This window comes from Octodon degus, unplaced genomic scaffold (genome assembly GCF_000260255.1).
Source record: "Octodon degus isolate 3935 unplaced genomic scaffold, OctDeg1.0 scaffold00074, whole genome shotgun sequence".
In the NCBI taxonomy this organism is placed as follows: domain Eukaryota; kingdom Metazoa; phylum Chordata; class Mammalia; order Rodentia; family Octodontidae; genus Octodon; species Octodon degus.
Window position 1 is genome coordinate 5,454,035 of NW_004524650.1, and position 13,864 is coordinate 5,467,898.

Genomic DNA, 13,864 nt, shown 5'->3' on the forward strand with positions numbered 1-13,864 from the left:
TCTCTCTCTCTCTCTCTCTCTCTCTCTCTCTCATAAATAAATAAATAAATAAATAAAATTTTAAAGTAATATATATGACCATCAGTCCTGGTAGTCACATGTTCCCAGTTCCCTGTCTGACCAAAACTAGAAACTCCCAGCTGTATCCTACCTTGTCATAGGCAGGCAAAACGCTGATCAAAATGGTTTCCCTGGTCCTTACAGAAAAGCTTCAGTCTTCTTTATTCATACTTTCTATCTTTATTAGGCCCGAAGTTGACTGGTGGAAATGGGCCTGTCAGGATTGCTGGGAGCCCATGGGCTGGATGGCTTTTCTCTGAGGCCCAACCAGAGGCCTGGGCCTCATACAGTCAGACTCACTGTGAAGTCACTGCTTGGGTGCTGTGACTACCTTACCACACTGTACCCCCAGTGCCTAACCTAGTGTACAGAACACACTAGGCACTATAGGTCTGAGCTAAAATAGAGAGCCTAGTAGCATCCCTTGGTACTCCAGTCCCCAGTTGTCTCCCAGATCATCCATTATCCTCCTGGTCACCCTCTGCACCTCTTGATGGGCAACCTGAAAATCTTCCCTTATGGGATTTTATTTCTTTATAAAAAGTGAACTAATACTAATATGGGATTTTATTTCTTTATAAAAAGTCACTAATAGTGACTTTATTGTGCAGATTTCAGGTTAAGAGGGTTTGAGCACAAACAGAAAGTATCTGGACATCCATGAGTAGAAAAGGATCTATCCATTAAGCTTCCCAAACTTGCCTCTTGGTTCAAGAACTGATTCACTGGTTTCGTAAGCGGATCCAGGCATCTTTTCTGATATTCTGATTTAGGACCTCCCTGGGGAACCCTGGAAATAAAACCTTCAATAACACATTCTAGGACATCAGGTAAGACCGAATTTAGCACAGGAATACACGACACACTCCACCTGTGCTACAGCCGTTAGGATTCCTGGTCTCTAATTGTAGATCTGACACTATTCTACCCGAGCAAGTTGTTGCACGTTTCTGGACATGTACATGCATCTATGTACTTGTCCTCTCCAACCTATAAATTTATGAGGGTCCAAATGGCGAGTTCATTTGGGATACAGATCTCTCTCTCTCTCTCTCTCTCTCTCTCTCTCTCTCTCTCTCTCTCTCTCTCTCCCTGTTGCTGTAATGTTGATAAAGTACACATAAAAAACTGTAAAACGGATTAGAGGGGTTGCTGGCAGAGAATTATTTTGACTGAAGGCACGAAGCACAAACTGGAAACGCTCTCAGGAACGTGATATAACCTGAGGTGATCACATTCCACTACTCTGATCATAGTGAGGCCGCAGAAAACAGAAGGACGGGGAAAGCAGGTTTACAGAAGGGCCCTAACACCAATTTTAGGTCCCGTAAAGTCGCTACAGGACAGGAGCGGGGCTGAGAGAGGGAGATGGGAAGGAGAGAACAGGAAAGAGGGACGCGGAGGGATGGGGGTAAGAAGGGAACCAGAGACGCGACCTCGGTCTCGGGCCCAAGTTGGCGGGCAGGGCTGGAGCACCTCCTAACTGGGGAGACTTATCCAGAGTTTACAGCTCCCCAGATTTTATTTTATGTCTGGGCGGGAGCCGGGCAAAAACGAATAAGGAAGCAACAAAACTCCACAGACGCCCAGCTGCGTCCTCGGTCCTTAACCTCACTGGGTTCTAAAAGCCCCGCCCAACGAGAGACGCGTTGCCACACTTTTGGGTCTTCTCGGTAGCCGTACGTGTGAACTGTAGGCCCGGAATTGCGCGCGTGCGCCATTCTTTCACATGGTGTGTGTCCTTATTCTAGCTGTAGCTGCGGCGGGAACGGTGGCGGTCGTCCTAGTCTTGAGACTATGGACAGTGTTGCGGTGCCAGGATGTTACGCCTCGGGAGTCTCTCAGCCTTTTGGTAGTGGCTGGGTCGGGTGAGTATCAGGGCGGTGACGTTCGGTTTGGGTTGGTCACTACAAACCCCAGAGTACACCGCGACGCTCTTTCTTGCCTCTTTAGCCTTTTTTGGAGCGTTGCATGCTGGGATATGTAGTTTCTGTGTTACTGAAGGCAGCCGAGCGAGGGAAGAAGGCTGTTTTGTTAACGCGGCCTAGGCGCCTTTTAATGACAAATAATTTACATTCGTGTGTAATTAGGGTTTTCTGTAGCGTGTAGCTGTCTAACAAATAATCAGTAAACCGAGAACGCTGAAGCTTACACGGCGTTTCCTGTTTGGCTGTTGTGCGTTTATTATCTAAGCCTTTTGTACTTAGTATAGGAAACACAAATATTACATGATAAACGAGGCAAAGCACAGTGTCACATTTATGAATGTACAAAGCCCTCTTGGATAAAAACATTACCTACAGACCGTAGAACGACAGCATGGTGCAGGGGGTGAGGAACACACTGACCTATCAGGTAAACAGTCCCAAACCACCAGTCTCTGAAGGTGCTTAGAGTTTTAAACAGACCAGGCAAGGGTTATATTCTACTGAGCTATCTCCCCAGCTCCGCCAGACAGATCATTTTGACAGAAATGAAGTACGGTCGTGAAAGGGTTAACTTCTGGGAACTACATCTTGTGGGAAGGCATACAATGTATTTACACAATCCTAGGTGATCTAGAATACTAAATAGTGAGGCTTTCTGGTATAGATGTGTATGATTTAGTTTATTGCTCCTAGGGCCACAGTTTATAAAACAACACAAGAGTAAATCAAGGACAACAAAAACTGATGCAATTAATGGATACAATAAAAGCTATATACATGAAGTTGTTGCCACCAGTCCAAGTCATGCTGTTTTATAAGAAACATTTTTAATAACAAGATGTGTAGTCTAAACAATAAAGTGCACAGTAAAGATATAAATGATAGCATACTCATTTACTGTCATAAGATATTATGTAATACTGTACCTAGTTGCATGTGCTGTACTTTTATATGATGGTCAGCACAGTAGGTTTGTTAATGTGAGTATTGCCTTGGGTTACTAAATTGTGACAGCCGTAATATCATTAGGCATCAGGAACTTTTCAGCTGTTATAATCTCACGGGAGTATTATCATATATTATGTCCAGCACTGATCAAAATATCATTACATGTTGCATGGCTACACACACACACACACACACACACACACAGTGTGTATTTAGAAGTGCTGGGAGATTGAATTCATGTAGAATAATATTTATAGGATGAGCAAATGTACCATACTTCTGGTCAAGTATAAATCATGGCTTTATTCACTTAACTTTTGAGCTGTAGGAGAGGCTGGGAAGTAAGCTAAGCTCTTGAAATAACAAAACAGACTAATGTTACTTGCCATGAAGAGCGAACTATGTACCAGGCACTATGAAAAGTACACAAAGAAACATCAGCGAATGAAATAGAGAATATAGAAAAACTAGGGCTGGCCAGATAGCTCAGCAGACTAAAGCACCTGCTTAGGCAGATGTAGGGACGGGGCTTCGCTCCCCCGCTTGCCATGTTGGCCCTGCCCCCGGGGTGCCCTGAGATGGCAAATGAGACTGGGTGTGGTGGCGTGTGCCTGTAATTCCAGGGTTTGGGAGGCTGAAAACAGGAGGATCACTACGAGTCAGATCTACATAGTGAGACCTTGTGGACCCTGTACTAAATACATTAAAAAAAAAAAAAAAAAGAAGAAAGAAAGAAAGAAGAACTAACAAGACAAGAAGAAGAGGTGCTTGCCACAATAAGTGCTAAAGTGTTTGTTATCTTTACTACAATTCTACTATGGCTACACAGTCTTCAGGAAGGATACCACTTTATCTAAATTAAAACAGGAGAAGGCAAAAGCGTGATGTTTTTGACTTGAGTATACAGATGAATGTTAAAGCTGTTCACTTGGTTAATATTAGGTTGGTGGACTAGAAACTAAAATTAGATTGAGCATTTCTCTGGCAAGTGGTACCCTTCTTCAGTCAGAATTTTCCAGTACGTTCGTGTTGCCCACAGAATAAAAGGCTTTTTCTGTAATCTGACCCTGACCTCTGTCACCTCTTAGACCTTATTAGCTTCTTCTTCCCTTAGTCTACTGCAGGCATCTCCAGCCTGTTAATTATCTGTTACCTTCCTAGTAGGCTTTCCTTGACAAGCCTTTTAAAAATGCAATCCTGGCTTGGAAAAGGACCATAGTAAAAGAGGTAGTGAAAAGTATATAGTGCTGGATATATTTTTAGGTTGCATTGAGCTGATTTTATTCTTCCCAAATTTATAGTCTATCATTTTTATGACTTTTTTCAGTAACAAGATTAACTTCAGTGGGTATACTCTGAAGTGTTTCCTTTAAAAAGAAAAGAAAAAAAAAACAACTTATAAGATACATATAATGAGGTTTTTATTGCAGTGGAAGATGTTTAGTTATTAGCTTTTAGCCTTAATTATTCTAGCTGTGAAAACAAGTACCTGCTTTGCAAACCACAACACTTTCAAGGCTAAAAATAAAAATACTAAAATGAGTATAAACCAGATGTGTAAATTACATGCCCCAATCAAGGCATTGCTTGCTATTTCAAAGTTGTATAAAATTAATATATGAATTTAATTTCTGAAATTCGCACTAAATCTATGCCACATCTCTTTTTTATATAACATCTTCTAAACCTGTAAATAAATTCTTCCTTTCTTACTACTAAACTCTTTAGTATTATATTCTTAATACTAAAATACATGTATTGAGAAAAAACACATAATGTGTTCATGGCATATTAAAAGCTGTTTCTTAGAACAGTAAAGGAGGTGGAGTGGGGGAAGCTTTCTCGGTAGAGGCGACAACATGACCAAAGACAAGAAGAGTTAACAACTAAGATGAATAGAAAATGGTGAAGGTGTCAATCTGGCTGAAGCAGAGTGTTCTGAAATGCAACTAAAATAGGTTTAAATGTAGCTCCTTCCTAAAGTCTTCTAATTGTTTTGCTTAAAATGTGTGGTGGGTTATTGTTTGTATAAGGGAAACAACAGTGAGCATACAGTCAGCCCTCCCCCATATTCAAGAACTCTGCATCCTTAGATTCTGTCAACCACTGATCAAAAATATTTTAAAAAAATTCCACCCATACTGAACATGGTTGCAGACTTATCTTACCATTATGCCCTAACATTATAATAACTATTTACATAGCATTTAGATTGTATTCGATAGTATGAGTAGCCCAGAGATGATTTGAGTTGTGCAGCTTATATGCACATACATCCTTTTCTTGTAAAGCACATGAGCCTCTGTATGTTTTGGTACATTCTGTAGGGTGTCTTGGAGCCAGTTCCTCACAGATGCTGAGGAGATGTGTTTGAAATTAAATACTAGATTTTTTGAGATTATATTATCTTAGAACTTGAACATATATTTCTTTGGTGGATCTGGTAAATATTAGAGGACCTGTGTGTATGAAACTCTTGTTAGGAGCAGAGGTGACAGTGGACAGCCATCTTCCCTAGGAAGACCCAAGCACTGCTGGTCATGTCTGCCTTGCCTTATTGGTATACACAGAAGCCTCTGGTGTCTGTCTTCCTCCTACTCTCCTAACTTTGTTCTACCTTTCACCCCTCCCCAGTATCCTTCTCACCCCTCGGACCCGTCTCATGCCTGGCCTTCTCACTGCTACCTTTGCCCTATGGCCTCCCTACTTCTCTCTCTCTGTCACCTTTGTCTTCTAAGTCATCTCAGCCTTTTCCAGTGATCTTCCCTACTTTTAGAGCACCGATTTTTCATTACCATTTTCTTGTCCCTGTATTTGAGTTTTGCTTGCTATCTTAAATCTTCTCAATCTGTATTTATGTATCTATCTTGTCCTTTTCCCACCAGTCTTCTTGATTACAAGAACTTTGTGTAAATCTCCAACCTGCCCCGACTCTCCCAGCCCCCAGGCCTGCTTACCAGCAGACCGTGTCTTACTCTTAAGTACCTACTACTAGTGCCAATTTTATTTTTATATACTTGTTATCTTTTCCTCATATAAAAGTATTCATACAAGGTCATAGATTATTTTTCGATTTTTATTTTTTATTAGTACATATTTGCAGTACATAATGGCTATGTTCCTCTCTGGGAGTTGGTGCAGATATGTACCACATCTTAATTCTCTTTCTTTCCCTTCCTGTCTCTTCCCTTCCCCTTTCTTCCATCTCATGGTCCCCTTTCCTTTTGCAGAACATCTATCTCCCTATTGTTTTTAAATTTTTTTTGTGTCTTTTGAGATTTTAGTATTGGTGGTCCTTCCACCCCTGAAACATGACATTGCTACACTATGCCCAACTGATGTGTCTGTTGCAGGTTTCTTAATCTTAGACTTTGCACTTTTTTTCCAGGTGGGCACACCACAGAGATCCTGAGGCTGCTTGGGAGCCTGTCCAGTGCTTACTCCCCCAGGCATTATGTCATTGCTGACACGGATAAAATGAGTGCCGATAAAATTAATTCTTTTGAACTAGATCGAGCTGATAGAGACCCTAGTACCATGGTAAGTGATCATTTCTATTTCTGAAAGTTACAAGTTGTATATTTGTCTCTGGAAATAATCTCATCTCACTCTAGCACTGTACCCGTAATAAGGCGGTCACAGTGTTTCTGTTGTTTAGTTTTTTGAGACAAGGTCTTGCTCTGGAGCCCAGGCGAGCCTTGTACCTGTGGCAGTCCTCATACCTCAGCCTCCCAAGTGCTGGTATAGCAGACATTCACCACACAGGTACCACGCCCTGCGGCAGTCCAGTGTTTGCTAGTGATTTTTTTGCTGTCGAAAGTTAAGAACCTTGGGCCAGCCAGATAGCTCAACAGATTAAAGTGTCTGCTTAGGCAGAAGGGACCGGGTTTGATCCTTGATGTGCCATGCCATGTTGGCCCCAACCCTGGGGCATGATGAAACAGCATTTGAGACTGGGCATGGTGGTGCGCACCTATATTTCCAGTGCTTGGGAAGTTTGAAAACCAGAGGATCAATACGAGTCCGATCTGTGTAGTGAGACTCTATAGACCCTGTACTAAATACTTAAAAAAAAGAAAGAAAATTAAGAATTTCTTTAACACAAATCTGCAAATTATAAAGTGGTCTCCTAATTTCTTACATTTTCCTTTATTGGAGAAAGCAGCTTTTCATTGAATTCAAACTGTGAAATCCATTTTTGTTTATAGTTACATGCATAGTGCATTAAATACCTGATGCTTATTGACTCTTCATTATAGTGTTTTATCACTATAATTGTTGATAATTTGATTTATCTATGACATGACTGCACCTTATTATCCACATAATATCTGTGTCTGCCTTTAGAAGTGCTTCTCTAACCTCCATTGCTCACCTCATTTTTGCCATAATTTGGAGATAAAATGAAAACTATTCCTTTATTGACAAGGGACTCTCGACCTGTTTCTTATGCACATTGTTACCATCCACTCTTTCTCTGAGATTTGCCCAGACATGGGGCAGTGTTGGGTAGTTTAGTCATGGAAGCCCATCAGAGGCTTGGCTGGGCTTTTTGGACCTCGAGATGTAGAGAATGCAGTCTGTCTCTTGTCAGCAGAAGGCTCTGTGGAAGACACGAGCAGCTGGTGGGCAGTCTTTCACCTGGTAGGTGCATTATCTGTAGACAGGAGAATGCAAGTACTGCTTACGAAGGACAAGGTGAGAAATCACCTGGAAAGCCTTGCTGCGTCGGTCCTGGCTTAAGCGTTCTTTTCCGTGGTATCAGCCACTTATCTCATTGGAAAACAATGCTTAACATGCATAGCCTAAAGAAGGAAATGGTTCATTTGGCTCATGTTTTCTGAGGTTGTCAGTCCAAAGCAGAAACAGCATAGTGGAGCAAAGCTGTGGACTTCATTGTGGCTGGGAAGCAGAGTACAGGTGCAAAGCTCCAGCCAGAAGTATGTTCTTTATGGGCCCCTGTGACCTGCTGGCTCCTGCTGGGCCCCACCTCCCTGTGGCACCCTCAGCCATGAGTCTCTTAATGCGGTCAAGATGGCAGACTTGGCACACTTGGAAAACAGGGTCCACTAATACTGTCACCTCTCCCAGACTCCTTCTCATTCCCTCTGCTACTCCTACCCATACTTTCATTTCATGTTTGTATATTGGTTTTTAGTTGTTTTTTAACCTGATCCTTGCCTATCACACTGTTAAAATGTATTCTTGGAAAATTCATGTCAAACAGGATCAGACTATGAATCTACAAGGTATCATCCAGCTGTAGAAAAATGTGTGGTCCTTTTTTCTGAGAACTTAGCCAAATGTTCCTTTTCTGTTTTAGAGATTAATTTGTCAGAGTTCCTGTAGCAAAATACCATAAGCTGGGTGGCTGAAAACAATGGAAATGTGTCATCTCACAATTTTGAAGGCTACAAGTCTAAAATCAAGGTGTCAAGGGTCCTGCTTCCTCTAGAAAATTTTTGCTTGTCTCTTCTGGCTTCTTGTGGTTGGCAGCCATCTTTGACATGCCTTAGCTTGCAGATGCACCCCTCCTCCAATCTCTACCTTCATCTTCATGTGGTCTTTTCTGAGTCTGGTTTCCTATGCTCTTTCCTTTCCTTTCCTTTCCTTTCCTTTCCTTTCCTTTCCTTTCCTTCCTTTACCTTCCCTTCCCCTCCCCTCTCTCTCCACTCAACTCCTCCCATTTTCTCAGCACTCTTCCCCTGCACCTTACCTCCCTTCTTCCCACCTTCCTTCCTTTCCTTTTCATAACAAAAATGTCTTTTTATTTTTTTATTTATTTTTTCCATAATTTTATTGATAAACAAATAGCGATGAGACAGTTTCAAACCAAATTGGTAGGACAGTTTCAATAATTAACACATTGCATACATTCTTCCTAGTGTTTATTTGCTGTAAAAGATGCAGACATGATATCCTATTTACATACTCTATTAGAACAAATCCCTCTATTCATTAAGAGAATGTAACTATATATCTATCCTAACCATTTTGAATACACAGATACAAAATGGACATTCATCTGTATCCCCTTTTTTGTTTAGTTCCTTTATTTGAATACTATAGGTGTGTTAACTCAGCAAAATATTCTAAAAGAGTCCAGTAGTCCATAATAGTATTGGGTCTTATGCTTCACTGGCAATGTCAGAAATTGTTGACCTAAGTCCCCTACATCTCAACATAAAACCATGGCTTTACTTCTTATACTTCATTTTTATACTTTTCTGCTGGATGGTTAAGACCAAGGTAAAGCAGGACCTATGCGGCAAGAGTTGTAGCTTTCGGATCTGATAAGGCCAGTGAAATCCTCTCAGGATTTATCCTGAGATCCTGTACCTCATATTATAGATCCTTTGTCAGTGTCAGTCATGTGGATAAGTCATGGCCATTGCTTGGCCTATGTGCTCTCTGTGAAAGCCTGAGAGACTGTTTTCTCTCCATGTGACTCTCCTTAGGCACACTCTACATCATCAATCACTTTCCTCTTTGGCCCCATAATCTCCTTGATCAGAAAATTTGGGACACTACTGAGTTACATGATGTTATAGTACAAGTTCTTATATGTCCTGGGTCTTAATTGACCTTGGAAGGCTAGGGTCAAAATGTTGGCTTTCCTTGCGGCCCTCTAATTTCCTTTTTCTCTAATTTTGGTCTGCAAACTTAGATTGTTAACCCTCCAGAAGACAAGCTTATTGTTATTACTATACAACCTAGGCTGTTAAGCTTAACCTCAGTATCCCTTCCTTTCATACTGGGGATGAAAACCCCGGGGGCCTTCACACTGAGCTATGTTCCCAACCCTTTTTATTTTTATGTTTAGAAAGTGTCTCGCTAGGGTCTCAGGTTGTACTCAAACTTGTGATCCTTCTGCCTCTGCCTTCCTCAGTGTTCGTGCACATGAATGTGCACCATGAACTATTTATTAATGATGGTAACGTGAGCGTGCCTGTTGCACTTTATGGCTGTCACTTGTGTGTTGTCGTAGTCTGTGCATAGTGCTGTGAGATGTTGATGCAAGGCGGGTGTGTTTCGTGGGGGTGAGAAAGTTGGGAGTGTGGAGGGCTGTTGTGAACAGTTACATCCTTGTCATTTCTCATAAGCCCTCCTTAAGGGGGGCTTCGCCTACTGGCCTTTTTGTGCACTACAACTTAGGGAACTTGGCATCCATAGCCCTGCCAATCATCTTTCGTACCTTTCATAGAGCTGGAAAAGTAAATCTAAACTGAAGAAATCAATAGTAATTGGTGCATTTGGTGGGAAAGTCCTTAGGAACCAAGAATACTGAACAATCTAGACCACTTTCCAGTGTAGTAGCTACCAGCGACATGTGGCTATTTATATTTCAATTTAAATTACTAAAGTTAAATACAACTTAAAATTTGCACTCTCAATCATGGTAGCATTTCTGGTGCTCAATAGCTACTTGTGTCTAGTGGATGCAGTATACAGTAGCTACTAGGACAATATACAATAGCACCTTTTTACATTATGGAAAGTTATATCAGGTGCCGCTAGACTTTCATTTATAAGCTGAAAATGAAGCACTACCAGATGTGAGAATCAACAGGTTCAAAGCAAAAGGACTTTGCCAAAATAGTTAAATTAAAAACAAAATAACTTTTTTTAAGATGGGGTTTCACCATGCAACTAGGCTAGTCTTGAACTTGCTTTGTATCCCATACTGGCCTCAAAATCGGGTTCTTCTTGCTTCAGGCTCCCAAGTGCTGGGATTAAAGGTATGTACCATCATGGCCAGATCACAGAATAACTTTTTAATTGTTATGTTGTCATTGAAATTCTATGCACTATTCCATTAATTGACAAGAATAGTCTATTTTTACAAAAGAAACAATCTCAAAACATCTCAGATTTTTTAGAAATTAAAACAAAAAGATGATCACAATTATAATTTTCAAGTTATTACCCAGGTAAATATAGTTAAAAACCTTATTTATGGATCAGAAATCAAGCAAATGGAATTTTTGGAGCAAAAATGTAAAGAATGAGGGAAAAGAAGAAGTATCAGAAATGAAGAAAAAGAAAAAGCAGAGAATTTATAGAGTACATTTTCATTACCTATCTCAAGTACCTTTAATTTAATTAAATATTAGGATGGCATCAGTAATTACATAATCCTAACTCACCACCAATCCTTGTGGACCATTTCTTTTGAATTTTATCATATACTTGCCTCAGGTACATCTTTGACTATTTTTTACTGGAATGGCCACAAGGCCAGTGTAGTTCCAGGGCCTTTGCATATCTGAGAATTGCTTTTTGTGACATTGTGCCCCAGGGGTTGTTTTGCTCGGTGTACAGTTCTAACTATGATGACACAATTTCTTTCCTTAGATGTCTGAAGATACAATACTTGTCCATTCTCTTCTAGCACTTGTGTTCCAGTTTGATTCTCTTCCTTAGAATTTAAATTTAGCCATATCGTGTCTACTTGTCTGTTTTCTTATTGTTTCTTTCTGCACTTCAGTGAACTATTAGATCTTTCTTCAGTTTAGGACCATTTTCTTTTTTTTTTTCCACTTGTCTTTTTTTTTTTTTTTTTTTTTTTTTTAAATTTATGCCTTTGCTACAGAGTCTCACTATGCATATCGGGCTCATAGTGATGTTCCTGTTTTCAGCCTCTCCAGTGCTGGGATCACAGGCATGGGCCACCACATCTAGTCTTGGTCACCGGCTCAGCGCATCTGGGGGTGGGGCCAGCACAGCATGCAGTACCAGGGATCGAACCCCCATCCCCACTCCTGCCTAAGCAGGTGCTTGATGTGCTGTGCTATCTTGCCAGCCCCATTTGTCTATTTTGTATATCAATCAAATGTCATAGATTACATAGTCATATATATTATAAATACATTTTTCTTTCTGCTTATTCTTTCATTGTTTTATGATGAATAGATTTAAATTTTAATGTTTATAGTTCCCTTTAATGTTTATATCTTCCATCAGGGGTCCAAATTTATACTTTTCCCCAGCACTTTGAGGTCAGAGTTGCAAGGCTTTTCTTTCCATATTGGTATTTGATCTATCTGAAATGATTTTTCTGTATGCTTGAAAGAGATCTAGTTTCCACATGCTAAGACAGCTGTCCTGGCCCAGTACCACTTATTAATCAGACTGTTCCCCATTGATTGTTCATTGTCATCACTATTACATCAGCTTTCTTTGTATATACAGAGCTGTATGCTAGCTGTCTATTCTGTTTCCTGGTTCTCTTGTCTATACTGAGCTCCTTATTCTTCAGAAATGTTTTAACTGTTCTCCCTTCCTTCAGGATAAACCCAGGGACATTCCACCATGAAGCTATTTTGCCTGCCCATTTTATTTTGTTTTATTTTGAGACAGGATCATGCTAAGTTACCCAGGCTGGATTCAAACTTGAAATCCTGCCTCAACCTCCTGAGGAGTGGAGATTGCAGGTATGTGCTATTGCTCCAGATTTAGTCTTTCTTTTTGGCATAGGTGTTTTTAATTAACTTTGACAAATTCAGTCAGAGCCATGGCATTTTTATTTGAATTATATTGAATACATCATGGAAAGGACTTGCCTCTCTAGGATCATGTCTTCCTATCCCCAAACATCTGTCCTTTATGTAGCTGTCCCTGGAAATTTTGCTTTAATGTTTTCTAATTATCTTTGTAAGTCTTGTATATCTTTTCTTGTGTTTATTTTTAGTTATCTTTTTTTTTTTTTTAGGACAGGGTCCACAGGGTCTTACCACATAGATCAGACTCAGTGATTCTCCTGTTTTCAGCCTCCCAAGCACTGGGATTACAGGCACATGCCACCACGCCCAGTCTCAATCGTAGTCTCAGGGCACCCCGTGGGCAGGGCTGGCATGGCACACAGTATGCGACACGCCAGGGATCTAATCCCGGCCCCTGCGCTCTGCCTAAGCAGGAACTTTAGTTTGCTGAGCTCTCAGGCTGGCCAACTAGATATCTTCTTACTGCGATTATTATAAATCTTTAATGATATTTCCTGTGTCATAGTGTATAGAAATGCAGTTGATTTTTATACAGCCATCTTATCAAGAACTACCTTGCTACAATCTAATTAATCCTGATAATCTAGATGTTTATAAATTTTTGTCATCCATGAAGATTGTCTCATCTAGAAGTAGAAGCTATTCTGATTCTTTTTCCATGTATAATCGCTTTTTTATTTTGCTATAAATATAGACCAGTGACAAAAATAATTTATGTTTCATCCTTTTATTTTTTTCTGATTTTAAAAATATTCCAAGAGGTTTTTTTTAAAAAAAAATTCTTGGTGTATGCATGTGGTACTGGGGAATATTTTAAATTTTGAGACAGGATCTTAGTTGCCTAAGCTGGGCTCAGACTCGCAGTCCTCCCACCTTAGCCTCTCAAAATGCTGGGCTGCCAGGGTGTGCAGCCATGTCCAGCTGGTGTTAATTTTTACCTAATGCCTTTCCTGCATCTGCGATGTTAGAATCATTTTTCAATTTCACTATTTGTGTAGAAAGTTGGCAGGGCGTCTGCTTCTTGTACTATGGATAACCACTAAGAAGATAACAATGTACAGTGTATTGACTATCAAAACTGTCCTATTAGCTGTAAAACTGTCTCATTCATATTTATTTCTCAATAAAAAAACCTTTAACATAAACAAAAAAAAAGAAAGTTGGGAGACCCAGTCCTAGCCCAGGTCCAGTGAGTGTGCAGAGGGCTTTCTGCTACCCTGAGCTGGCGGGACCAGTCCCAGCCCAGGCGCAGAGTGGGCCGGACCCTCTCCCAGGCCCTTGGGCCGCCCCCCACCACTCTGCAGTGCCTCCCCCACCCTGCCCGCTGAGTAGGAATTTTTGCCCCGTCCCGGAGCCCCCAGACCCAGTCCTAGCCCAGGTCCCGTGAGTGTGTGCGGAGAGCTTCCTCTTCCTCCTACTTCACCT

At 40.8% G+C, this 13,864-nt stretch overlaps 1 protein-coding gene across 1 annotated transcript in view; it reads left to right on the plus strand.

Moving 5' to 3' along the window:
* The first annotated feature begins 1,726 nt into the window (after window positions 1-1,726).
* The window catches only part of Alg14 (ALG14, UDP-N-acetylglucosaminyltransferase subunit), a 129,413-nt gene continuing 117,275 nt past the window's right edge, over window positions 1,727-13,864 (plus strand). The window contains exons 1-2 of the mRNA XM_004635700.2: window positions 1,727-1,928; window positions 6,325-6,476. Of these exons, the coding sequence (XP_004635757.1) occupies window positions 1,790-1,928; window positions 6,325-6,476 (291 nt within the window). The 5' untranslated portion in view covers window positions 1,727-1,789. The remainder of the gene's footprint in view (window positions 1,929-6,324; window positions 6,477-13,864) is intronic.